This window comes from Pseudoliparis swirei, chromosome 13 (genome assembly GCF_029220125.1).
Source record: "Pseudoliparis swirei isolate HS2019 ecotype Mariana Trench chromosome 13, NWPU_hadal_v1, whole genome shotgun sequence".
Lineage (NCBI taxonomy): Eukaryota > Metazoa > Chordata > Actinopteri > Perciformes > Liparidae > Pseudoliparis > Pseudoliparis swirei.
Genome location: NC_079400.1, coordinates 6327485 through 6353895, shown reverse-complemented (window position 1 = coordinate 6353895; position 26411 = coordinate 6327485). Strand labels below are relative to the sequence as shown.

At 43.2% G+C, this 26411-nt stretch overlaps 1 protein-coding gene across 2 annotated transcripts in view; it reads left to right on the top strand.

Moving 5' to 3' along the window:
• The window catches only part of LOC130204095 (carbohydrate sulfotransferase 15-like), a 42214-nt gene extending 25188 nt beyond the window's left edge, over positions 1-17026 (top strand). For both annotated transcript variants that reach the window (XM_056430609.1, XM_056430610.1), the window contains 5 exons: positions 9371-9514; positions 13040-13196; positions 13724-13880; positions 15065-15212; positions 16494-17026. In XM_056430609.1, coding sequence (XP_056286584.1) covers positions 9371-9514; positions 13040-13196; positions 13724-13880; positions 15065-15212; positions 16494-16693 — 806 coding nt within the window. In that variant the 3' untranslated portion in view covers positions 16694-17026. The remainder of the gene's footprint in view (positions 1-9370; positions 9515-13039; positions 13197-13723; positions 13881-15064; positions 15213-16493) is intronic.
• Positions 17027-26411: the final 9385 nt, after the last annotated feature.

Sequence of the window (26411 nt, the reverse complement as noted above, 5' to 3'; positions counted from 1 at the left end):
TGCACTCGCAATGATCATCTTTTTTAATAATGTGAAACCTATAGCTGGTCGTGAGCCCTGCATGTGACATGAATTCAGTATCTCCGATGCACGCAGTTCAATCTCCCGATGCACACAGGAATTAATATTCAACAACCATTTTGTGCTGTGCATGAGAATAAGGAATGAAACTGTTTATCTTCTACCTGAGAGCGGTTGCCCCCCCCCAGATGTACACCTCTGATGGTGTATTTAACACCTTATTGCCCCGCACATTCAACATCTCCATTGCTGATGATCTTTTTCCATTTCCCCCTTCCCGTATACGTCTTCTGGGCTCACGCGGCGGCTGTGCTCATTAACGGCTCAACTGGGACGATATGCAGAGAGACTGCTGCTCTTCTCCGTCATCTGTGACGTAGATGTGTCTCTGTGGTGGAAGGAACTTGAAAGGAGCATGTGAAGAACACAGCACACGACGCTTCGTGGCTTCCTTTGAACCCCCGTGTGGGCGCACTGCTTCCTGCTCTCGGGACACTTGCAACACGTCTTACCACCATGAACTTTACTCAGCGTGCAGGTTTTTGGTTTATTTGACACCTTTCTGGCTGCTGGATTTGAGTTCTCATTTAAAAGAGTAACAGAGAAATCATACATTTAATTTAATTTTATTTTATTAGGGAGCTGTTCTTATTTTTACAAACGCTTAGAAGCCGACGCCAGATGGTATTTGTCTTTAGTTTTAGGGAATAGTTGTCAGTTGAGGAAGTGAAGACCTGCATAGTGCACATAATCACCGGCACATTTCAGTTCAGACTTTTTAGAGACGCACGCACACACACACACACACAAACACGCACACGCACACACACACACACAAACATGCACGCTCACACACACAAATGCGCACACGCACACACACGCACACACACACACAAACAGACACACACACGTACACACCCACCCCCACAAACCCCCACACACACACATCCACACACACACACACACGCACACACGCATACGCACGCACACGCACACACACGCATACATGCATACGCACGCACACGCACACACACACACACGTACACACCCATCCCCACAAACCCCCCCCACACACACATCCACACACGCACGCACACACATACACACACACAAACACGCACGCACACAGACACACGCACGCACACACACACACACACACACACACACACACACACACACATCCCCACAAACCCCCACACATACACATCCACACACACATGCATACACACACACACACACACAAACACACACACGTACACACCCATCCCCACAAACCCCCCCACACACACATCCACACACGCACACACACACAAACACGCATGCACACAGACACACACACATCCCCACAAACCCCCACACACACACATCCACACACGCATGCATACACACACACATGTACACACCCACCCACCCACACACACCCACACACACACAAACACACTCACACACGCACATACTATGAGGGGCCGTGAGGGACATTATTCAGAATACCCTCTCACACACACAACTGAAATGCTCTCACACACACTAGTGAAATGCTCTCACACACACACACTAGTGAAATGCTCTCACACACTACTGAAATGCTCTCACACACTAGTGAAATGCTCTCACACACACACACAAGTGAAATGCTCTCACACACACTACTGAAATGCTCTCACACACACACACTAGTGAAATGCTCTCACACACACTAGTGAAATGCTCTCACACACACTAGTGAAATGCTCTCACACACACACACACTAGTGAAATGCTCTCACACACCAGTGAAATGCTCTCACACACACTAGTGAAATGCTCTCACACACTACTGAAATGCCTCAACACTACTGAAACTATCACAACTGAAAATCTCACACATACTAGTGAAAAGCTCTCACACACACACACATGATATGAAAAGCTCTCATACACACATATGAAAATTTCACTTGAAACGGAAGTCATTTCACTTGAAACGGAAGGTGCAGTGTTGCCAGGTCCGCGGTTTTCCCGCGGAATTGGGCAACTTTTGAAGTGTTACCACGGGTTGAATTTTGTGTCCGCTGGTTCGGGTAGACCTATTTTGCATGCAAATTACATGAATATCTTTCAATAAAAATCCATATTTTAAATGAAATAATTTATTTATACCCAAATCCTACCATAAACTGCTTTTAATGCTGGCATACTAAACATTTGGTGTTACTTTGTAGATATTACAATACATTTGGCAATAATAGCAATGCTGTTGGACTTTAAAAGCAGTGTATATGGTTTGGCACGGGCATATTTTGAGTTCTGATATTGGGCTGGTTTTTGGGCTGGTTTTATTGGCCATTGGGCTAGTTTTGTCAGACCTGGCAACCCTGGGAAGGTGTTTCAGTTGAAACGGAAGGTGATCAAGGATGGCAGATCAACAATGTGCTCAACAGCCCTTAAGCAACGGCGTTACTAAACAACATATTGGCCTCAGCGGAGACAATCAGAACACTGTCTAATGCCTCAACTGTTCGACAGCAGCCGGTGTTACACCCCTACTGGTTTTCAAACCTACTGGTTTCCCTGCGCGTGCGTGCGTTGTGTTCTCTTAACATCTGCAGCGGGGCTCTGTCTCGCTCACCAGATTCGTCACACATTCACAAACATTGCTGGAGATCTTCAAGCCACCGTGCATATACATTTCGTCGATTACGATTGTATAAGTGAGCAGTGCATCACAGCCACGGATGAAGAAATACATTTTCGAAAAAATAAAAATAAAAAGATTGCCCGACCTGGTTTCGATCTCTTTCACGCAAAAGGAGACTGCACTCAAAGACATGCAGTCTGCGCGCTGCGCCACCAGATATTAGTTTTAAGTCAAGTAATTTCTATATTGATCCATTAAGTCACATTTCTTATGTTGCGAACAAGCATCGCTAAACATGTTTCAAAGTGTACATATCCGCTCAAGGTAACCAATTGTTTCAGATCCCTTCGACTTAATGGATCAATATATAAATTACTTAGGCAGAAGCTAATATCTGGTGGCACAGCGTGCAGACTGCGCGTCTTTGAGTGCAGTCTCCTTTTGCGTGAAAGAGATCGAAACCAGGTCGGGCAATCTTTTTATTTTTATTTTTTCGAAAATGTATTTCTTCATCCGTGGCTGTGATGCACTGCTCACTTATACAATCGTAATCGACGAAATGTATATGCACGGTGGCTTGAAGATCTCCAGCAATGTTTGTGAATGTGTGACGAATCTGGTGAGCGAGACAGAGCCCCGCTGCAGATGTTAAGAGAACACAACGCACGCGTAGGGAAACCAGTAGGTTTGAAAACCAGTAGGGGTGTAACACCGGCTGCTGTCGAACAGTTGAGGCATTAGACAGTGTTCTGATTGTCTCCGCTGAGGCCAATATGTTCTTTAGTAACACCGTTGCTTAAGGGCTGTTGAGCACATTGTTGATCTGCCATCCTTGATCACCTTCCGTTTCAACTGAAACACCTTCCCAGGGTTGCCAGGTCTGTGTGACAAAACCAGCCCAATGGCCAATAAAACCAGCCCAAAAACCAGCCCAATATCAGAACTCAAAATATGCCTGCCGAAACCATATACACTGCTTTAAAGTCCAACAGCATTGCTATCATTGCCAAATGTATTGTAATATCTACAAAGTAACACCAAATGTTTAGTATGCCAGCATTAAAAGCAGTTTATGGTAGGATTTGTGTAAATATAAATTATTTCATTTAAAATATGGATTTTTATTGAAAGATATTCATGTAATTTGCATGCAAAATAGGTCTACCCGAACCAGCGGACACAAAATTCAACCCGTGGACCTGCCTTCCGTTTCAAGTGAAATGCCTTCCGTTTCAAGTGAAATGACTTCCGTTTCAAGTGAAATTTTCATATGTGTGTATGAGAGCTTTTCATATCATGTGTGTGTGTGTGAGAGCTTTTCACTAGTATGTGTGAGAGATTTTCAGTTGTGTGTGTGAGCGTATAGTTTTTCAGTAGTGTGTGTGAGAGCATTTCAGTAGTGTGTGTGAGAGCATTTCACTCGTGTGTGTGTGTGAGAGCATTTCACTAGTGTGGGTGTGTGTGAGAGCATTTCACTAGTGTGTGTGTGCGAGCATTTCAGTTGTGTGTGTGAGAGGGTATTCTGAATAATGTCCCTCACGGCCCCTCATACATACCCTCCCCCCCACACACACTAACACTCACACACACACACACACACACAGACCCCCCCTCCCCCCACACACACAACCTACTTCCACAACCCTGGCGTAGACTGTTGCTTTCCGAGGAGTTTGAACAGGTGGTATTTCCCAGACAAAGAGACAAACCCTCAAGATTCAAGATGTTTTATTTGTCACATACACACACAGGGTGTGCAGTGAAATGAAAGTGGCAATGCTCAGCAGGAATGTGCAAGGGCAACAAGTACACACTATTTACAATAAAAAACAACACAATATTTACAGTAAGTGTGTGTGTGTGTGTGTGTGTGTGCCTAAGAGGGGCAGTTGTGTGGGTCTATGGGGGTCCTGGTGAGGTCGGAGTTCACAGTCCTGATGGCCTGAGGAAAGAAACTCCGTCTCAGTCTCTCTGTTCTTGCAGCGTGACTACGGAGGCGCCTGCCTGACCGCAGCAGCTGAAACAGTCTGTTGTTGGGGTGGTGAGGATCCTTCATGATCCTGCCGGCTCTGGTTCTGCACCTCCTGGTGTACAAGTCCTGCAGTAGTGCGTTCAGCCGAACGCACTACTCTCTGCAGAGCCTTCCTGTCCTGAGCGGAGCAGTTGCCAAACCAGGCTGTGATGCTTCCTGTCAGGACGCTCTCTACAGCTCCAGAGTAGAAGGACTGAAGGATCCTCTGGGAAACTTTAAATTTCCTCAGCTGCCTGAGGTGGTAGAGGCGCTGCCTTGCCTTTCTCACCAGAGTGTCTGTGTTCGTTGACCATGTCAGATCCTCGGTGATGTGGACTCCCAGGTATTTATACCCGCCACCCTCTCCACAGTAGTCCTGTTAATCCCCAGTGGTGAGTACGTCCTCTGTTGTTGTACCCTCCTAAAGTCCACAATCAGCTCCTTAGTTTTGGTGACATTCATGATGAGGCTGTTGTCCTGGCACCAGAGTGACAGATCAGCAACTTCCTCCAGGTAGGCCTTCAGTTGTCGGAGATCAGGCCCACCACCACTGTGTCATCCGCAAACTTGATGATGGTGTTGGAGCTGAACCTGGCCACACAGTCATGTGTACAGGGAGTACAGTAGGGGCTGAGGACGCAACCCTGGGGATCCTGTGTTCAGGGTGAGGGGTTTGAGGTGTGTCTGCCCACCCTGACCACCTGTGGCCTGGCGGTCAGGAAGTCCAGGATCCAAGCACACAGGGGGTGTTCAGTCCCAGCTCAATCAGCTTGCCGGCCAGTCTGGAGGGACTATGGTGTTGAAAGCTGAACTATAATCAATGAACAGCAGTCTCACATAGCCCCCTCTGGCTGTCCAGATGAGAGAGTGTGGTGTGCAGTACCTGGGAGACAGCATCATCCGTGGATCTGTTTGGGCCTTAAGCAAACTGCAGCGGGTCCATGGAGGAAGGAGGAAGGCGCAGATGTAGTCCTTTATCAGCCTCTCAGCATTTCATGACCACCGAGGTGAGGGCCACGGTCGGTAGTCATACATGCATGCAGGAGAAGCATTCTTGGGCAGAGGGACAATAGGGGAGCTCTTGAAGCAGGCGGGACCACGGACTCAGCCAGGAGAGGTTGAATATTGTGGTGAACACTGGAGCTAGCTGGTTAGCACAGGTCTTCAGTACTCGCCCAGATATGCCATCTGGACCTGCAGCTTTCCTGGTGTTCACCCTCAACAGAGCCCTCCTCACACTGTGCTCGGTCACAGAGAGTGTGTGTTCATCCCCAGCGGTAGAACTCACCTCGGCTACGCTTAACGGTGTTGTTGTTAGCCGGCGAGCTAGCGCTGTTGTTGCTAGCCTCAAACCGTGCATAAAATGAGTTCAGGTCGTCCGCTAGGGATGCGCCGGCACTCACCATTGCGCGGGGTCTGCTCTGGTAGTCTGTGATAGTCCGTAGTCCCTGCCATAGGCGCCTGGTGTCGCGCTGCTCCATCTGTGTTTCCACTCTGTCTCGGTACCTCCTTTTGGCTTCCTTCACCGCCCTCCTCAGTCCATAGACCGCTGCCTTGTACTCGTCCATGTTGCCGGATACAAGACCGGAGTTATAGGCAGCAGTACGGGCGTTCACAGCTTCACGGATGGATCTATCAACCCACGGCTTTTGGTTAGGAAAGACCCTAACTTTTACTGTGGGGACGATGGTGTCCGCTAGCGTTGCTATGAGGCTCATTGCTACTGCTGACGCCACTGGAACTGGATTGGATCATGTCCCAGTCGACGACACGCAGAGCGCCCTGTAGCTCAGCCTCTGATTGGTCAGACCACCGCTTCCGCCTCGTCACTACCGCTTCGCGATCTTTGCCGGTATTCGGAAGCAGAAAATGGCGGCATGGTCTGATTTTAACGGAGGGAGAGAGACAGCCTTGTAGCCTCTCTTGAATGGCGATAGCAGTGGTCCAACGTTCTTTCCTCTGGTAGCACACGTAATGTGCTGGTGAAAGTTCGGCATGACTTTTTAGGTTTGCCCTATTAAAGTCCCCAGCCACCACCACAGCCGCCGGATACTTGTTCTGATGCCGACATAACACATCATGTAGGTCCGATAGTGCTACGCCGGTGTCCGCTTGTGGTGGAATGTAGACGGCTGTGGTGATGACCGAGCTGAACTCCCGGGAAGGTAGAATGGGCGGCATGAGATCGTCAGATGTTCCAGGTTCGCGAGCAGGAACGAAAGAGTCTTAATGTTCTTGGGGTCGCACCACTTGTTGTTAGTCATGAAGCAAACCTCCACCCTTAGATTTACCAGACTCTTCCGTTCTGTCTGCACGGAAAACAGAGAAGGACTCGGTTGGGCATATGACTCGATCCGCACCAGCGGGTCAGCCATGTTTCCGTCAGACAAAAGATGTTACAGTCCTCATGTCCCGTTGGAATCTGATCCTTGCCTAACATCATCCATCTTATTTTCCAGAGACTGGGCGTTAGCAAGAAGGATGCTGGGCAGAGGTGTTGAACTCTCAGTCTGTTCCGAATGTTTCCCTCGATGTTTTCGTCGTCTCCCGTACTGTTGTTGTTGTGGTTCGCCGATCTCGGCCGCCACGCTGGATCGACAAAACCCTTGTTTTGCGCAAAAGTTTATGTCCAAAAGTGTGCTGCGGTCGTATGCTGTTAGTGCCGATGTGTTTGTGGCAAAGAAAACATTAAAAATAAACACAAAAACTAAAAGAGCGCACAATCTCCGCGGAGCTACCTCGACGGCGTCTGGACACAGCCGCGCCATCTCATGTGTGACTGTCTCAGACTGTGCGTATGAGAGGTACGAGCTGCCTCGCACCCAACATCTGGTCCAATGGCGCTGCTGCCATCTAAATGTGTGGATGCCATATTGCGTTTGCTTCACCATGTGCATCTGTGATGTTACTGTAAAAGAACCATCACACCACCACAGATGGGAATAAAAGCCAATGCGAGATCTGTGAGTGCGACTGTATTTGGTGGAACTGAAAACCTTCTGAATTTAAACCAACTCCTCCCGTATCTCGCGGATGCTTTGTTGCACCGCTCATTTGGTTTGGTGACTTTCATCTAATGACACACAAAAAAAGCCTTCGGTATAGTCTCTAGTCTCTAATTAGTGTCTAACAAAACCGTAACACTTTTTAAAAGAAACTGATATTCTACATTTTTGTCGTGTTTTTGCTCCCAAAAGAAGGCAAATAATTCTTCTCAACACCTCTCATGCGTTTTGTTTTGTATTATAACTTAAAACAGCGATAATGACTCATGAATAATGGAGCATCTTCAATAGGCATCAGTGTGAGTCAGTGTGTGAAAAAAATAGAAGAAGGAAAGAAAAACGTGAAGAGCATATATACATTTGGTTTTGCCTGCAGCTATCTGCTCAAATATTTCTTAATGATTTTAATAATTTCACACCAGGGGGGTTTTGGCATGATACTTGTTAAGGGAGCTCCACACAGTATTGGCCACATTTTCTAAAAAAATGTGATCAAAATTCTCACTGCAGAAATCAAAAGGAGGCTTAACCTAATCGTCGTAGCCAAATGGATCCTTTTGAAGTTCATCCAGTTACTGATCTCTCTGAGACGAACGGAAACCTAACTGCATGCAATACTTATGTTAATGAGATGTTCAGTTTGAGTTGATGATTGGTTGAACCTCATAACGCAGCGCCATGTGGGTGAGTCGTTTGCTTTAATTTGTCTGCCTTGTGTTTGTGTGTTTTTGCAGCCTGTGATGCAGCTGTATCCCGAGGACATAGGTCCCCCTCAGATATTGCCCCCCCCCACATTAATGCTTTCATTTTTGCTGCCACTTTCCTTCTTTTTGGCTCTCTCCCTTCCAGTGTTGCACTTGGAGCTATGTGCTGATAATCAGCACTTTTCTCGTCCTTTGAGAACACTTAGAATTCAAAGAGTCGTGTTTTGTATTTATTTATTTTATTACCCCCGAGGCTCCGCTCATCCGATTCAGTGAAAAGGTGACATCACTTCCTTGAGAGGAGCGGTTTGAATCTCATAAGACGTGCCTGCCGCAAACAGCGGCCATCAGGAAAACAAAAGGCTTTTTGAAAACAGTCCGACGCTTCATTCATATTAATAAGCCAAAGGGATGAAAACAAAGCCCTGAAGCGAGACGCACACACAAGCGCCATCATACCTCAGACAAGTGTAACCAATCTGGATGAGTAAAGACTTTTCTAATCATGTTTTCCTGCTAGCTAGAGAACCGTGTTTTACTGCGACACCATCAAAGCACCGCTGAAAGTAAAAGACGCCGGAGCTATACCTCATTATCGTCATGCTGCATGGACACTCCTAAATCCGACCCTGAATCCCCACAATTGCCTGCTAAGTTGTAATTATGCTGCGGACGACAACAACACAGATGGAACACATTTTCTCGTCCTCCATTTAAAAGCACGCGCTGCACATCGGCCCTTCATTGGAAAATTGAACAGGGTGCAACAATCCTGCTGAATTTGGATTGGAACTTGCATTTAATTTGCTCTCCCCACAGTCAAGACAACACAAGAGCCCTAATGGCCTCTTTTGAAGTGATCACCAAAAAGAGAGGTGTCATGGATCCACACAGATCTCAGTGCTACAGATTCTCACCCAAACTATGTCTAATATTGATGACTTTGTAACCTCAAAAAGAGAAACATGCATAGAGATGTATTTGTACTCTAAGGATATTTTCTTCCTTCTAGGTATCATCCGTCTGAGCGAGGGCTTTCATGATCGATACCCGGTGGAGGACTACCTGGACTTGTTCGATCAGGCTGCTTATCAAATCCAGGGAAACCTCGCAGTAAATACCAGTGGAAGCCCGAGCGACCCTAACATCATCATAGGTAAGCACAATGACAGTCAAGTCACATGGGTATACAAGTTGTTGAACTAACGCACTAATTCTGTTTCCTGTGAGCATGTCAGCGTTAAATGTATGCACTTTTCTTTCCACATGGTGGACATGGTAACCATGTGGCCAGAGGATTAGCTTGAAGCTAAAATAAATCACTTCAAAGCAGCTGAAAACAAGGCGTGCAAAGGACACAGCCACAGGATCTGTAATGGAGAAACTATTTAGTTGATTCTTCAACTTGGACTGGCCATTAATGAATCACAGGAACTGCTGTGTCGGCTGTATCTGCTGACAAACAGGGTTGTGTCACTTTTTGTGTTTTTTTTATAGACTCTGGTCTTCCCCCTTTAAAAAAAAAAGACCAGCTATCCACTTTGATATTTTCCATCTCATTAAGGGCACTAGTTTGCGTGATTTAAAGAGAAAACTTAATAAGTATGCATCTCCAGGAATTTTTTGTTATGAATGTGGTCCAAAGTCCTGTCTCGATCATAAGGATCTCAATCAGGGCATATTTTAATAGTTTACTATTTACTAAAATTAAGACAAACAAATTCCTTTCCTCTCTCTATCTATCTATGGATACACATGTGGATTCAATTTATAGAAATGAGGGTTTTCGGTGGAACTTGTTCGAGATAGATTAGATTTTACTTTATTCATCCCCAGGGGGAAATTCTTGAAGCAGCAGCAACATTTTTTTTACAAATAAACATATTATACAATAAAATAGAAATTAAATAAAAAAGGAAATAAAAATGAAAGTGTATGCAGTGTTTCTAGTATCTATTCCAGTGCCTGTGGGATTTGGTATAAAGACAAGCTGAGACTCCACCAGCCTCTTGTCACTTTCTTTTTTACAAGTCAACCATCGCCTAATACAACACTGAGCTCATTTAAAAAAAATATTTATACAATAGTCTTCAGATTAACTGAACCCTGAAAACCAAACATCAAACATAGCTTTTCACACCAATCAAGGGAAGTGTCATGTGAAACTCAGTAACCCTTTGGGTTGGCACATAAGTCTAGATCACGGTAAAGCACCTCAGATCTATTTCAGAATGACTATCTGAAGCATCGCACGTTAGTGGGAAGATAAGAGAGACTGACAGCGTGTACAACACGGCCCAACGTCTCTCTAATCAGATCTCAAGGCAGTTTTGGTTGCACAAACATTTCCTGTTCCGTGTCATCTCTGCCTTCCTGTTTTGTGAAACATCATGTCAGGAGGACAGTCTCAGCCGCCTCCCTCCGCTGTATCGTATGAGTCACTCAGGTCCTGTGCGGGGAACGCGGGGCGACAATATTCTGGGCCGTCGTCGGGCTACAGCCAATACCATTTGGCTCTGAGAGCCCTGTCACATTGTCACTTGTCTGGTACTTCGCTTGTAATCTCACCTGCACTATTACAAAGCTGCTATTATGGCAGCGGGTAGTGAGGCTGAAGCAGCCGCTCTCACTCAGGCGAGAGCCGGTGACTCAACCCCTCACAGCTTTAGATAGATAGATAGATAGATATATACTTTATTAATCCCCAAGGGGAAATTTGTCGTAGCAGTAGCAGCACCAATAAACCAAACACACATGAATAAAAAATAAAAAATAAAATATAAAAACAGGGATGAAAGATATAGAAGCATACAAAGCAAAATATAAAATAAAATATATATGTATATATACAACATATATGCATACACAATACTAATGACAATTAAACTAAATATAAAAACACCAAATATAGACAGTGTGCAAAATGCAAAGTGTGTGTATGTGTGTAGTGCAAATGAAATGTGTGCGTATGTGTGTAGTGTAAATAAAATAAATGAAATGTGTGAAGTGCAGATCAACATATTTATAATACTGGACTTCCTTCTGCTTCGCTTAGCCACATCTCGGAAGTGCCGTATAGAAGGAATCATTGGTTGTGTGTGTGTGTGTGTGTGTGTGTCAGGACAGCTATAATAACCACAGTTGGGTGGATAAGTCTTTCAAACCTTCGTCCTCTATTGACATATCCTGCTTCCATCCGTCTCGGTCTTCTTCCGTCATCCAAGCACAGTCTCGAAGCACTGGCCGACTGCAAAGAAAATCTGATTTAAGTTGTTCGACAATAGCCTTTTTCAGACTGGCCCGAGTTGGTGCATTGAGCGCAGCTTAGCGTGCCGCTCTGTTTTGTTTTCCTCTTTAAATAAATAATTCTTGTAAAAAGGAGGGGGAGTGGGCCAAAGCCCCACTCAGTATTCACACCATGCCCCGGGAGAGCCCAGCAAGGTGCAGGCCTGTGGCCATGCAGGATCTTGGGCTTCCTACTCTCTTCAACCGTCGGCCAAGACCAGAGGCATGCCGGTCTGGCTCCGGCATTTGTTTGCCCCATTACGGCTTCTCCCCATGGGGCAAAAACAGCCCTTTTAATGGAGACTGAGACCTTTAAATAGACCTGATTAGTGTGTACTATTGCAAGTACGACAGCATTAGCAGCGATCCTGTTTCACTCTCACCGTTGTCATCACAGAAAATAAGTCCTGGCTCTCATCAGATGAGGCCTGTGTTGTGTTTCCTGCAACTACATCACAGCTTCGCTTCACAGATAAGAGGATAATGAAGGCAGCCTAATGAATCCTGGATATCAGCACAGCCTGATAAAGTTTCTGCTCTCAAATTGTTTGAGAAACAACGTCCTCCGACTCGCTATGAGCAGCTGCACTGCCGCGCTCTTTCCACAATTTGACTGCAGCTTTCTTTGTTTGTTTTTGCTCTCGCTTCAGAATATTATGTTTCATTAACTTGGCCGTTAGTTCCAGCCTTGGTTCAAAAGTGAATTATATGTAGTGAGTTGAAACAATCGGACATTCATCTATGATTATTATTTTGTTATTAGAGACACTGATTGGGGAAATTATCGGTTCATACCAAATACAAAAATGAGTGAAAATCAATAAAACAAAAATATTTGATGTTAAAAAATAAAAATCCTAAATTGAGGGAGTTTGATATGAACCATCAATGTCTCAAGAGGATCTTGTTTCCTGTAAACTACAATTGCAGTTTCTTTTTAAAGCTTGAAACACGTTTTCTCTATCTTCATTAACAAAATCCGGTAAAGATTTTCTTGATATATCTATTATTTACTTATTTATTCGCCTATACAATGTCAAAGATAGTAACGTCGCAAAGCCAAAGATGACGTCTGACCCGAAATATGTTAAATTCACAATATTATAATAAAACAGAGACAAACAAGCACATCATCACATTGGTGAAGCTGCATCCAAGACATATTTAGCTTTTTTTACTTTAAGTTTATTGTGGTTCAAACCAATCCACTGCCTTGTGAAGACTGTGAAAAAACAGAAACAGTGAGCCGTGCGTACTCAACTACGCACATCAAATGCAACACCAATGAAAAAGACATTGTAAATGTGTGTGTGTGTGTGTGTGTGTGTTTGCTTTCGTCTCATAATTGTATGCCTGTGCATGCTTTTATTTGAACCGCTGTGGGTGTATTTTGCAGGAGAAGCCAGCGCGTCCACCATGTGGGATAACAACGCCTGGGTGTATTTCTATGACAACACCACAGAGGGAGAGCCTCCCTTCCTCATCCAGGACTTTGTCCACGCCCTGCAGCCCGACGCTCGCTTCATCATCATGCTCAGGGACCCGGTGGAAAGGTGAAAGTAATCTCTGTCTTACTGCATCTCACCGCATACCTGCACTCAAATGCGTACCAACACCTTTGTGCCTCCATCATAGCTGTTTACACAGCAGATACAGACAGATACTTTTCATGTTTATAGGAAACAAAAGACCTGTTGTCTGTAGATGCTGCGTTGTCATAATGCCTTTATCACAGTGGCGAAAAAAACCTACTTCTGAATGCCTGCTGGTATTACTTTAACATTGATTTTCTATTAAACTGTTTTTTAGTTCTCAAAAAAATTATTCACATTGCCATAAAATATATTCTCAGGATAAATGTGTGTCTTCATATCATGCCAATTTTATACTGTAAAGTTCGCAGTCCAAGGCTTTCATTTCTATTATATCTCATGAACACTTATTTTGAGTATTGCTATTTAATTCTCTGAAAAAAGTGATCCCATGCTGAATAACCACTCTCGGATCACTTCAACGGCAAACATTTACTCTCTGGTTTCAGGTTCACGTTTGTTTACAGAGCATCTCTGTTGTCTTGCAGGCTCTACTCGGACTACCTTTACTTCGGTATCTCCAACAAGTCTGCGGAGGACTTCCACGAGAAGGTGTCAGAGTCACTGCAGCTATTCGAAGGGTGCCTTACGGAGTACACGATGCGCTCCTGTGTGTACAACACGGCCGTCAACAACGCCATGCCAGTGAGTGTGCCCGCCCTCCCTCCCTCCCGCCGTCATCTCGTGGCCCCGCTGAGGGCCGCAATCTAGCGACCGGCGTATTAGCTGTTGGGAATAAATAAATCGGAGGAAAAAAAAGGCAGTGAAAAAGAAAGATGGAGTGGAATCCCCACTTCATTAGCACATGCGAAAGCAGGGCGGACTTCATTAAAAGGGATTGGCAACACTGTGGAACAGGGGGGGGGGGGGGGGTGTTCTAGAGCCTCTCTTTGTGTTGGAAAACCACGTTTACCAGTTGTGTGTGGACTTGCTTCTTATTCACAAAAAAGGCCAAGTCTTAGTGTCAGTGCTGGGCCCCAGTGTCGGGCCCCTGGCCAGCTTTCACAACAGTGCGTTGAGGCAGGCTGGCAGGGGGAGGAGGAGACCGTCCTCTTTTGGCTCCTCCTCCAGACAGCCTTGGACTAGAGCTCCTCCTCTCCAACTGCCGCTGACAAGCGTCACGTCCGACTCGCTCCATCTATCTTCAGAGTTACGAGACCACGTAAGAAGCCGTGTGTGTAAAAAGACATGTCAACAACAATTTGGCTCTCTGCAAAACGCGCTTGTGAAATCTCAGAAAAGATTTGTGGCAAATGTATTTTTGGGGATTGTTTCAGATGTATTTTGAGAAACACCCATCACAAGTTACGAAGGTGACATTTTTTTAGATTTTAATTCGAATCCAAAGATATTCAACTTGTGATATAAAAACAGAGAACAGCAACACACCCTCACTTTTGAGAGACTGCAACTGTAATTGTAATTTTTTTAAACGTATGCTTGAAAGGATCACACCAATGGGGTGAAACAAAATACAATAATATTATAGAGGGCTATGAAGTGAGGACCTGGTCCACTGACAGGTGGTGATTAAGGTTTCTGATCCTAGACGAAACCTCATCTTTCTCGAATCCCTCAACCACACACACAAAAAAACACAAACACACACCCACACACACATGATACCAGCACGTGTTCACATGCCCACATGTCACCCGGCCTGACGCAAGGGGAAGATGAAAGAGCATGCTGGTGGAATTCCCTCCTTCGGTCTTCCCCATCCCTTCCCTGTTCATCCACACTTACTAAGTTTAACCCATGGATACAACCCTGTACTCTTCCGCTTACAGAGGTTATCTCCCAATGATTCTCCCGTTGTGTGTCCTCAGGTCAGGTTGCAGGTTGGCCTGTACATTGTGTACTTAATGGACTGGCTGACCGTCTTCAGCAGGGAACAGATTCTGGTCCTGAGGTTGGAAGACCACGCCTCGAACAGGAAATACACAATGCACAAAGTCTTTGACTTCCTTCACCTGGGTGAGTAAGCAGCACATCCCCACACACGATCCTGGCCTGTAGTCATTCCCTCTGGTGACTGATCAATAGAAGTAGGGATATGGGAAAAGTCATGCCTGCATGTAGTTAAAAGTTCTCAAGGGAGGTAATTAGAGGGTTCTAGTGTCTACTGTGTTAACAAAGAGCAGTGCATGTACTGCATTTAAAAATCCTGTTCATTTTAAAGTGCCTGGCTCGTGTGCTCGTAGCTTAGAAAATAAAATCAAATCTCCCTAGGATGAAGTTCTGGGCTTTCTTACACCTTCTATACAATAGTTTTATTGTCAACCTTTCATTTGGCTGTACAGTAGATCACTTTAAGTAACAGGCCATCCATGTGCTGCAGTCATAATGCAGTCCTGCCCTCTAGTCTGGAAGCCCCCTCGTCTCACTGGTTCATCCCACAGTTGAGTTGCCCCAAAGCTCAGACTGAGCTCTTCAAAGAGCTGCCAGCGCCAGCCAAGATGTGATTAACTCCCAGAGCGTCAAATCTCCTGCTCAGAGCCCGGCCGACACAGTCACACAGTCCTTCAACTGTATTTGTACCTTCGCATTGAAAATGCGGAAGGTTATGTTTTGATCGCCGTGTATTTATTTATTCATTTATTTATTTATTTGTATGCGTGTTACTCGCATAACTAAAAAAGTATTAACCCTTGTGTTGCCTTCGGGTCAATTTGACCCGATTCAATGTTTAACCCTCCTGTTACCTTTATATTTACTAACATATTTTACCCTTGAGGTCAATATGACCCCAGCTATTAAAATCTCCAGAAAATTATTAGAATTAATATTGTTTTCCAAGTTTAAGTGTGAGGTACTTTATGTTTGTTTGTTGACTCCCGAAAGAACACCGACATTAAACATTGAATCGGGTCAAATTGACCCGAAGGCGACAGGAGGGTTAAATATTGAATCGGGTCAAAATGACCCGAAGGCAACACAAGGGTTAAACCGAATCGCATGAAATTTGGTGGGATGATTGGTTATTATCCGGGGACCATTTGATTAGATTTTGGGATTGATCGGGTCAAAGGGCAAGGTCATGAAAAGGTCAAAATCTTCTTTTTACCATAATTTTTATCCAATTGGCATGCAACTAATGCCAAAATGTTCATAATGCAATGCCCAATCTTGTGATATGCGAAGGTATGCGCTCTACCGAGTGCCCGTTCTAGATGTTCTATTTGTTCGGTGCTGCTGTGAAATCTGAAGTGGCCCAGAGGAGGCATGTGAAATAATGTTGGCGTGTGTGTTTTACAGGGCCTCTTACGAAAGAAAAAGAGTCAGAGATCACAAGAAGTCCGGCATCAAATACCAGGAGGCCGGCGGACAAAAACCTGGGACCCATGCTGCACATCACTAAAGAGATCCTGCGGGATTTCTACATGCCGTTCAATGAAAAATTGGCCAAAGTTCTGCGGAATGACTCTTTCTTCTGGCAGAACAACTCGAAACACTGAACACTGCCCTTTTAATTCAGTTTGGAAAACCACTGATGTGTCGGCCCCTTCATTTGAGCTTCATCTCTCTCAAGTGCCCATGGAAATCAATGTCTTTTTATATAAATTATTTTCTAAGTTATAAAAGCAGAGATGAATCAAAGATAGAAAATAGCACAAGAGAGCGTGGGGATTTTGTGTGTGAGAGAAAGCGAGAAAGAGAGAGAGAGAGAGAAAAAAAAAGAGAGAGAATGAATGAATACAGGAGAGAAAGAGATGTCGGCAAGTCTTGATTGTTTTTGTTTTTTGTGACCAGATGTACAAAAATTAAATAGTGAATTCAAAGATAATGAATCAGAGTCCTGTGTTGTTCTTTTAAAAAAAAGTTTGGTTTGATTCATAGAAACAATTAATATGTCTCACAGTATTGAAATGATGACACCTGTTGTAATGGTTTCTCGGACACGACTGGAATATATCCAGCAGATAAAATACTTACCCTTGTTGATAAATCAGAGTCCCCATATAAATAGCTAGAAACAAGCTGAATTCATTGAGCTGTAATACGAGGATGAGTTTAGTGAAACAACAGCGCCCTCTACTGGACATCACACAGCATTACATTAACATTGGCCCCATCCAACGCTATTGATGCTGTGTGACCAACAGCAGAACAAAGGTTAAAAACAAAATACATCAAAAGAAAACTTTAGATATTAATTTGTTGTATTATAAGCGTGATTTTGTATTATAAGAGTGAAGTAAAGTTTAAAGTTTTGGATTGGATTTGAGGCCAAATCTGTCAAAAGAATTAGGCAAATGAAACAGAAACAAAGCTACCCAAGGTTAACGCATAAGTGTGAACATGTTAACAACCATTTCACGCGTTTAAGAACACCTCCAAGCACTGTTGAACGTTTAAAAATAAGCACAATGTATACTTTGACATACAGAAATACTGAAGTTGGAACATACACTTTTTCTACACCAGAGGGCAGACGATGCTCCCCAATAAACAGTTAAAACGTGGGCTTTGAGCATTAGTAAGAGCAGCACAATGGATCCAGAATCAACTTCCAGACGATTTAGTGTACTTTAAAAACACAAATCGCCATACATCATGTAATGCATCTCTTCTCTGATTGCCTCTTAGCCATCCTCCCCAAACATCAAAGCAAAGACACCACTGGAAAACCTTCTTTACGTAAATAATTTGAAACTTGCAATCACACAGATTGAATAAATGTGTGACCCCATTAGCTCTTTTTCACTGTAATATCTCAAAATGCCAGTAGCTTTAACGACTTCCTCTGAGTGGGGAAAAAGGACTGCAAGTAATTTGCATGTTTTTGCTTGGACGGCCCATCCGGCTGAAGAGGTTCCGCTTCAACAAGAGCCTCCAACCAACTTAAATTACCTCAGAATTCACAAACATTATGAACACTTCGCTCATCCAAGTATGAGCTGTATCCGAATACCATGGCCGACAAGAAACTGCACAACAATGACCACTGAGGAGACTCCAGAGACTCTTTGAGACACATTTAGCCAACAGATCCCATTATGTTGCATTGCTTTGTATTGTGTTGTCAAGGTAAACGACACATGTGTTTTTCATGCCGTATCAACAGTCTGTCAGACAAAATAATAATTCTGTTGACCAGCTCACGTGGAACAGATTCATAATGATAGCAGAGTTGATATCTGAGTAGATATGAGCCCCGTCACATCCCACAAGCAGACACTGAGGAGTGCTGATGGATGATAAACTTCACCCCGGAGAACTTCAGCTCAGGGCCAACAGGTGGATGCTGGGGTGCAGGTGGAGCTTATGAAATGCGATATGAGCAAAGGCAGGAAGTGTGTGCAGTGACCGGCAGAGTTTTCAAAAGAGACGGACAGGAGCAGCGCAGCAGGGACGAAGAGATAAATGTACTAAAGCTTTATTCATCTTCAATCTTCAAGCATGTCTTAAAGACATAAAAACATGGATGACCTGCAACTTCTTGATGTTAAACTCAGACAAAACCGAAGTAATTTTAATAGGCCCTGAGCACCTCAGAGATCAATTATCTGGTGATGTGGATTCTGTAGACGGCATTGCCCTGGCATCCAACACCACTGTAAAGAATCTTGGCGTTATCTTTGATCGGGACTTGTCCTTTAACTCCCACGTAAAGCAAATCTCAAGGACTGCATTCTTTCATCTACGTAATATTTCAAAAATCAGGCACATCTTGTCTCAAAAAGATGCAGACAAATTGGTTCACGCGTTCGTTACTTCGAGACTGGATTACTGCAACTCCTTATTATCAGGCTGCTCTAATAAATCTCTTAGGTCCCTCCAGTTGATCCAGAATGCTGCAGCTCGTGTTCTCACTAAAACTAAGAAAAGAGATCACATCACTCCTGCACTAGCTGCTCTGCACTGGCTCCCAGTAAAATCAAGAATCACTTTTAAAATTCTTCTTAACGTACAAAGCCTTGATTGGTGATGCACCATCATATCTTAAGGAGCTTGTCGTACCATATTGCCCCACTAGAGAGCTACGCTCACTAAATGCGGGACTACTTGTAGTTCCTAGAGTCTTAGAAAGTAGAATGGGAGCCAGAGCCTTTAGTTATCAAGCTCCTCTTTATGGAACCAGCTTCCAATTTCAGTCCGGGAGGCAGACACAGTCACCTCGTTTAAGAGTAGACTTAAGACCTTCCTCTTTGACAGAGCTTATAGTTAGGGCTGAATCAGGTTCACCTGGTCCAGCCCTTGATATGCTGCTATAGGCTGATAGCTGCCGGGGACGTTTTAGGATGCACTGAGTACCTATCTCCTCTTTTTCTCTCCTTAAGGATGAATTTTCATCTCTCAATCACACGTTACTAACTCTGCTTTCTCCCGGAGTCCTTGACTTCACGCCTCATGGGGTCATCGGACCCTATGAGACGGCATAGATCCCATCTGCCTGATGGATCATCGAGGTCTGGGTCGTGGAATTCCTGCCCTGACTACGCCACTGTCCTGTTGAGACTCCCACTCCTCCTCCCCACCGCCATCTGCCTGATGGATCGTGGAGGTCTCCATCGTGGAATATGCCTACTATGAACTATTCATACACTCTGTCATATTCATTGAATGTATTTTAACTCTAAATCTGTCCTTCTGTACACATTACATCTATTGCATCTGTCCATCCTGGAGAGGGATCCTCCTCTGTTGCTCTCCTGCAGGTTTCTTCCCTTTTTTTCCCCCTGAAGGGTTATTTGGGAGTTTTTCCTGGTCCGATGTGAGGTTTTGGGGCAGGGATGTCTATGTGTACAGATTGTAAAGCACTCCGAGACAAATTTGTAATTTGTGAAATTGGGCTATACAAATAAACTGAATTGAATTGAATTGAACGTGCAGACTGGCCACCAGCGACAGTGCCTCTGTTCCCCAACAGAACACGCCAATTATCGTAGACTTTCTTGTAAATTGAGATGGAAAAATCTAAATCCAGCAGGACATCTCACGTGCAGCAACATGCTGAAACAAGAGACCTCTGCAGAGATAGCACTAACTTTTTCATACCAAAATCAGATGACCATTATAACATGTAAATTAGCTTACAGTTGGAATTGAATGATATTAAATGCAGCAGATTACATTATGTTATGGATAGGGAACCTAAGAGTCATCTAAACTCCACATTTTCAATTCAAATATTCTCTATTGCTTAGTGGGCTGAATAAATGAACTGAAATGGGACAACAGCAGCCATGTTTAGATAAATAGATAGATATGTACTTTATTAATCCCCAAGGGGAAATTTGTCGTAACAGTAGCAGCACCAATAAACTAAACACACAAGAATAAAAAATTAAATATAAAAAACAGGGATGAAAGATAGAGATGTATACAAGAAGTATACAAAGTAAAATATAAAATAAAATATATATGTATCTATACAACATATATGCATACACAATACAATACTAATGACAAATTAAATTAAATATAAAAATATTAAATAAATATATATTATGTTTACATCTCCCTATAGCTCATACACGGCATCACCCTGATTTACAGTGAGCCAATTGGGGGGAACAACAATACAAGAAAGATAAACAGTATTCATCATCATATATCAACAGCGTGGAACATTCACAAAGCATGCTCTATAAAAAACAAAACCCCCCAAAGAAAACAAATTCAGCCAGGAAGCCGAATAATTAATAATTGAAAATCTACTAATGAAAGAAAAAACACTCCACATAGATAGTTTATGTGAAAACATAGATAGTTTATGTCTTTTCATTTTCATTTTCACTTCAACAACAACAAAAGCACTATGAGGTGCTACATCTTATTAAACAGGAGTTATTGATACCAGTGATATGCACTTTAGAAAAACCCGTAAGCCGTACTGCCGCCTCCTTCCTCAGGAGTCGGCTCTGTGGTCCTTGTGCCTGTGTAGATCCTCCATCCTTGAAAGAAGAAGTCTGGATGCCGACAGCGTGGCGTTGCCATCCCTGAACCTGTAATACGGGGCGTCACATCCAGGCCACACTAATGGGATTCACAACAGGATGTTGGACATGGGAGAAACTTTGGCCCCAGGCCCATTTGTCCGATGTCAGTTTTGATAAGCTTTGAAACTGGGCTCTCTCTTCAACGTCTTTTCTATTCGATCCTCATCAAGTTTCTCTTGACACCTCTGCTCTTCCTTCTCATTGTCCTTTAGCCCTCCGTCTGATGCATCTTTAATTCCCTTGGTGTGGCTGACTTTTTAATGTAAGGGATGTTTGTCACTGGCCCCTCAGTTATTCCCTAAGTTTAAGACATTTTGACCATAGCAGCAAGGGAAGAAAATGCAGTCAAAGACCACCAACAATGACGGTTCACAACGACTCCTGCTCGTAACCCCCCCCCCCCCCTCCCCCGCCCAAGATCCTCTCAAGTGAAAACCAAATATTTTTTAACACGGCTCAATTGTTGTCAGTGTTTAATGGAGAGCGTCTTGAGAAAACAAGAAAGAAAGATTTTGGACAAACAAGTTTATGCAACAATCCATCACGGTGATCAAGTGCTCTGATAGCCTGCCAGTTATATTTAAAGAGGCAGTCATGGCCGCTGATGAACGAGCAGGCGAGGAATGCAGGAAACAAACAGACATTCATCACGACTGGGTGAGATTTGTTAGAGAAAATTCGGAATAGAGCGATTATTCTCTTTTATATCACACGCAGGACTCCAACAGTAAGTTAAGGATATTACGATGTAGGATCCTGCAAGTCCTCTTCCGTTCTCTCACATTAATGGTTATCCCAAAACATCTGTTTGTGATATGCAGTGCTGTGCAGTTATATCTGTATCGGACACATGTTGTAAAAATAGAAATGATCCTGGCGTTGCTAGTGATTCCTGATTTCCCCTGCTTCTTTCCACGCTGCTAATGTGATAGAATTGTCAAACTTCTTGCAGTTTTTAAAATGTTTTTTGGGCACTGGGCATTTTACTTTGTTGCCCATTTCGGCTCTTTTCAAAATCTGTTTAGCTATACCTCCAAAGTCACGGGCAGAGAAGATCTTTCGAAATACCTCAAACTTCATGAACTCCTTTTACTGCATGAATGGTTCTTTTTAGTGTTGGCAAGTCTCCATATGGCTGAATTGATCAATTCAGCTATTCTTATCAGACTAACCCCTGAACAAAGGAGGATGTGCTAAACCAGATGTTTCTTCTCTGGTTTTTTATGCTCTTTTGTGCCGTTACAGTTGTGTAATTGTTCAACAAGGTTAAATAGATCCAAGGTCGTTGCTCTGCATTAACTCCCACCTAAGAATCCAGTCGAGCATTTCCCAACAAGGACAGTACAGAACTCGAATGCGGTTACATCTGTAACCGGGCGGACCGTTTCCTCGCAGCAGCTCAACGACCAGATGTCCTAGAATGTGCACCACTGCTGTCAACAGCCTGAACACAGCTGTATTATCAAACCCTTGATGCTGAATTTGAGCATTTAAGAGATTAACACTCTTTTCATTTTGTCATCAGTGGGTCAGCGATTCTTTTGGTTATTAGTTCTACTTCCCTGAGACAATGCAGGCGAAGAAAACAACAACGTGGCAATCGAGGACACACACGGCAAATCAATGTGGGATCAACTTTTATTACAGGTCCGGATTCTCTTTCCATTAGAATTAGAAACTGTCACTGTTATAAGATGCAAACATCTGGTCTTTTTCAGTCACATTCATCTGGAACACGTCCCCATTGAATGTGGACAAAAGAATTAGAAACACAGGTGTTCAGGAAGGGAGCGTTTTCTGGGAGGAAACCGAGTGTGGCTGTGCTGAAAGAACTCATCGTATCCAGGCCACCGACAATGTTACGGAGCAGCTTGAGGTCTAAGTGTGGAAAGGTATTCAAAGGGGAGACATTTTAATCTCCCCAAATAACAAAATGTGTAATAACAACATATTAAACCGTTTTGAAGGACTATGACACAATACATAGTTTCTGCAGGAAAAACGAAATATTGCTATAAATGGACAGAGCCAATTCAGAAAGCAGAAAACCATAGAAACAGGTCATAGCCAGTATAAAAGACAGATGTCCAAGTACCGTCTCAATTGGCCTGCAAAAACAACTGACTGTGCATGATGAAAAGCTATTATTCACATACCGGTGCAAACATTTAATAAGACATTTTCAAGTACCTTTGACAGATTCTTAGTTTCAAGCCAGTAGTCTTTAGTTTGGCCAATAAGAAGCAGCAATAACAAGCTGTAAACAAAACACTATCATACTTTATTTTACCCTTTTTAAGTTGGCAAACTGTGGCTCAGTAATGCATCCTGCAGATATGTGGCAACTTTAGCATTAAGCTGGAGTCATGTCGAAAATTCAAATATTCAACTTGGTTTGGCACTACAAATGACTGCTTTTGCATATACAGGACTGTCTCAGAAAATTAGAATATTGTGATAAAGTTCTTTATTTTCTGTAATGCAATTAAAAAAACAAAAATGTCATGCATTCTGGATTCATTACAAATCAACTGAAATATTGCAAGCCTTTTATTCTTTTAATATTGCTGATTATGGCTTACAGTTTAAGAAAACTCTAAAATCCTATCTCATAAAATTTTAATATTTCCTCAGACCAAGTAAAAAAAAAGATTTATAACAGCTGAGTGTTTGTCAAGGCTCAGGAAACCCTTGCAGGTGTTTCGAGTTAATTAGACAATTCAAGTGATTTGTTTAATACCCTACTAGTATACTTTTTCATGATATTCTAATATTTAGAGATAGGATATTTGAGTTTTCTTAAGCTGTAAGCCATAATCAGCAATAAATCAGAATAAAAGGCTTGCAATATTTCAGTTGATTTATAATGAATCCAGAATGCATGACATTTTTGTTTTTTTAATTGCATTACAGAAAATAAAGAACTTCATCACAATATTCTAATTTTCTGAGACAGTCCTGTATATATATATATAGTCATTTTTTATAAATAAATATTGATTAAAGTAGCTTTAATTAGTTGGATATTTGAGTGTAAGTGTAAGGTTCCCATCCTGTAAGGGCAACTGGCTTCCATATTCATCTCTTCCTACGCTGTGGTGCATCACCAGCCTTAGCGTGAAAACACAGGCTGCAAAGACTCTTTGAATATCCATGCGTTCACAAGTTACACGTCATATGACTCAAACATCCTCTCCATATATCATACAGTCATTTCTCATCGTTTCTTTTTCTCTCTTTAGTAGAAATGGTGACATAACTGTAATTTTACAAAATAGCATTTTTAAATCGGCTTTGATTCGGTATGTGGTTATTACAAAAACAGAGGAAAGAAAGGCGCCTCACTGTCTTGGACTAATCAGGATCAAGTGTACAAATTCCTAATTTGTTTAAACTGGTTCAACTGAACTTGCTTCAAAACATCTGAAATCAACTTGAGCGCTGGGCCCCGGAGTATAAATATCCCCACCTGACTGTAACGAGGTGTGACCCTGCTACACTAAGTTACAACATATGATATATTGAATATATTGAAACCAATAAAAAAGTACTTATTACTTTGTCTTAGCTGGTAAAAAAAAAGGTTGTGAGTTCCAAGAAGAACACCAGGAAAGCGTAAGCTGACACACACTTCAGGACTAAAGGCATACTGCGTCTGTGTGTGTGTGTGCCGGTCGAGCAAATTGACCATTTCCACGTTTCACACGGTTTCCATGGACACAGAAGAAGTCCTGCTACGATCCAACACCAGCCTTTTACTTCCTTCTGTTATCAGAAATATTCACAGAACGAATTGAACCAAGTTTGACTGGAATTATGCAGATATACATTTAGTTTCCATATGTGTTCAAAAATCCTCAATAATGTGATTTCAACCCTTTCAAAGTGGAACACCCAGGGGTGCACCTGTTCGTCCTCGATAAAAATCTGAACATCTTAGACATTTTGGCCACAAGCCAGTTTGACACACTCAAGGTTATGTCGGTCGGATGATCACAGGAGGGGTTTGCATGCGTACAGTTGAGTCTGCGTGTGCCCAGAATGTGTGAGATGGCACACAACATTAATCAGAGTAAAAAAGCCACAATCAAAATAAAAATCCACATTTGGAAGCAACTGCGGGCCTTTTACTGACTCGAATTGATGTTACATTTAAAAAGCAGAGTTGACTCAGTGTGTGGTATTGCATTTGTGTTTTTTGTCCGGGAACAATTTGCCTTATCATGTCTCGCCAGGACAAAACCATCACACGTCATTCTTTCCACCCTCACAATCTCTGTCTCAAACGGGTCCCCCGTTTTTTTCATCCATGACAAGGTGCAAAAACACCAGCAGGAAGGTTTTTGCCACTGAGCCTCCAGTCTGTCACCCTGACGCCCAATTAATGAGAATTCAGCTCAGGGTTTTCATCCCGTAAGAGATAATGGAGAGAGGCAGCAGCCATCACTCTCAACCCTTTGGTTTTCTTCACTGAGAAAGACAGCTATTGTCACAACATCACTGCCTCCACAGCCGGATGAGCAGCGTTTTGATCTTCTTATTTCCAGCTGCTGCAGTTATTTCAAGGCAGGCATTCTGTCAGTCAAAGACAGAAAGTTTAGGAAAACACGCCCGGCTTTAATAAGTGTTGACCATGCGTAATTAACTTCTACAGTTTACTCTGTAAAATCCATGTGTGTAGTGGCATAGATCACTCTCGCTGAAGGCGGAGGATCAATATAGTCCATATATAGGGTTTCTCTTTGCTATAAGCAGTTATTGGGCAGTAATTCATTTATCGAGCATTTATCAAAACAAAATTGCAACGCAAACAAGGAAAACAACAACGAGAACATTACAGGAAATAAAACCAAGAGCAGGAAAATTCTTGGGTTTAAAAAATTAATCAAAGAATAAGCAACGTTCTTGAAGATCCCTTTGAGGAAGTAACGACTCCGTGCCGGCCATATTTTGTAAAGTGAAGGCATACTTGGACAACTGAACTGATTTCAGAATGGGAGTTAAACATCTGGTGAAATAGCACTTAAAAATGAACAGAACCCAGTCGGTGCTTGGTGGTGGAGGGACAACCACAACACACACAATCTGTCACGTTACCGCCTCTAAGCGGCGGTGAACAGACAGGCCTGTTAATCCTTTGCTATGCCAAGGATCAATCTCTCCTGTGGAGCAGATCTGCCTCAGTGTCGTCATGCTCGTGAAGAAACCTGACTCTGGGAGCTGTGTGCAG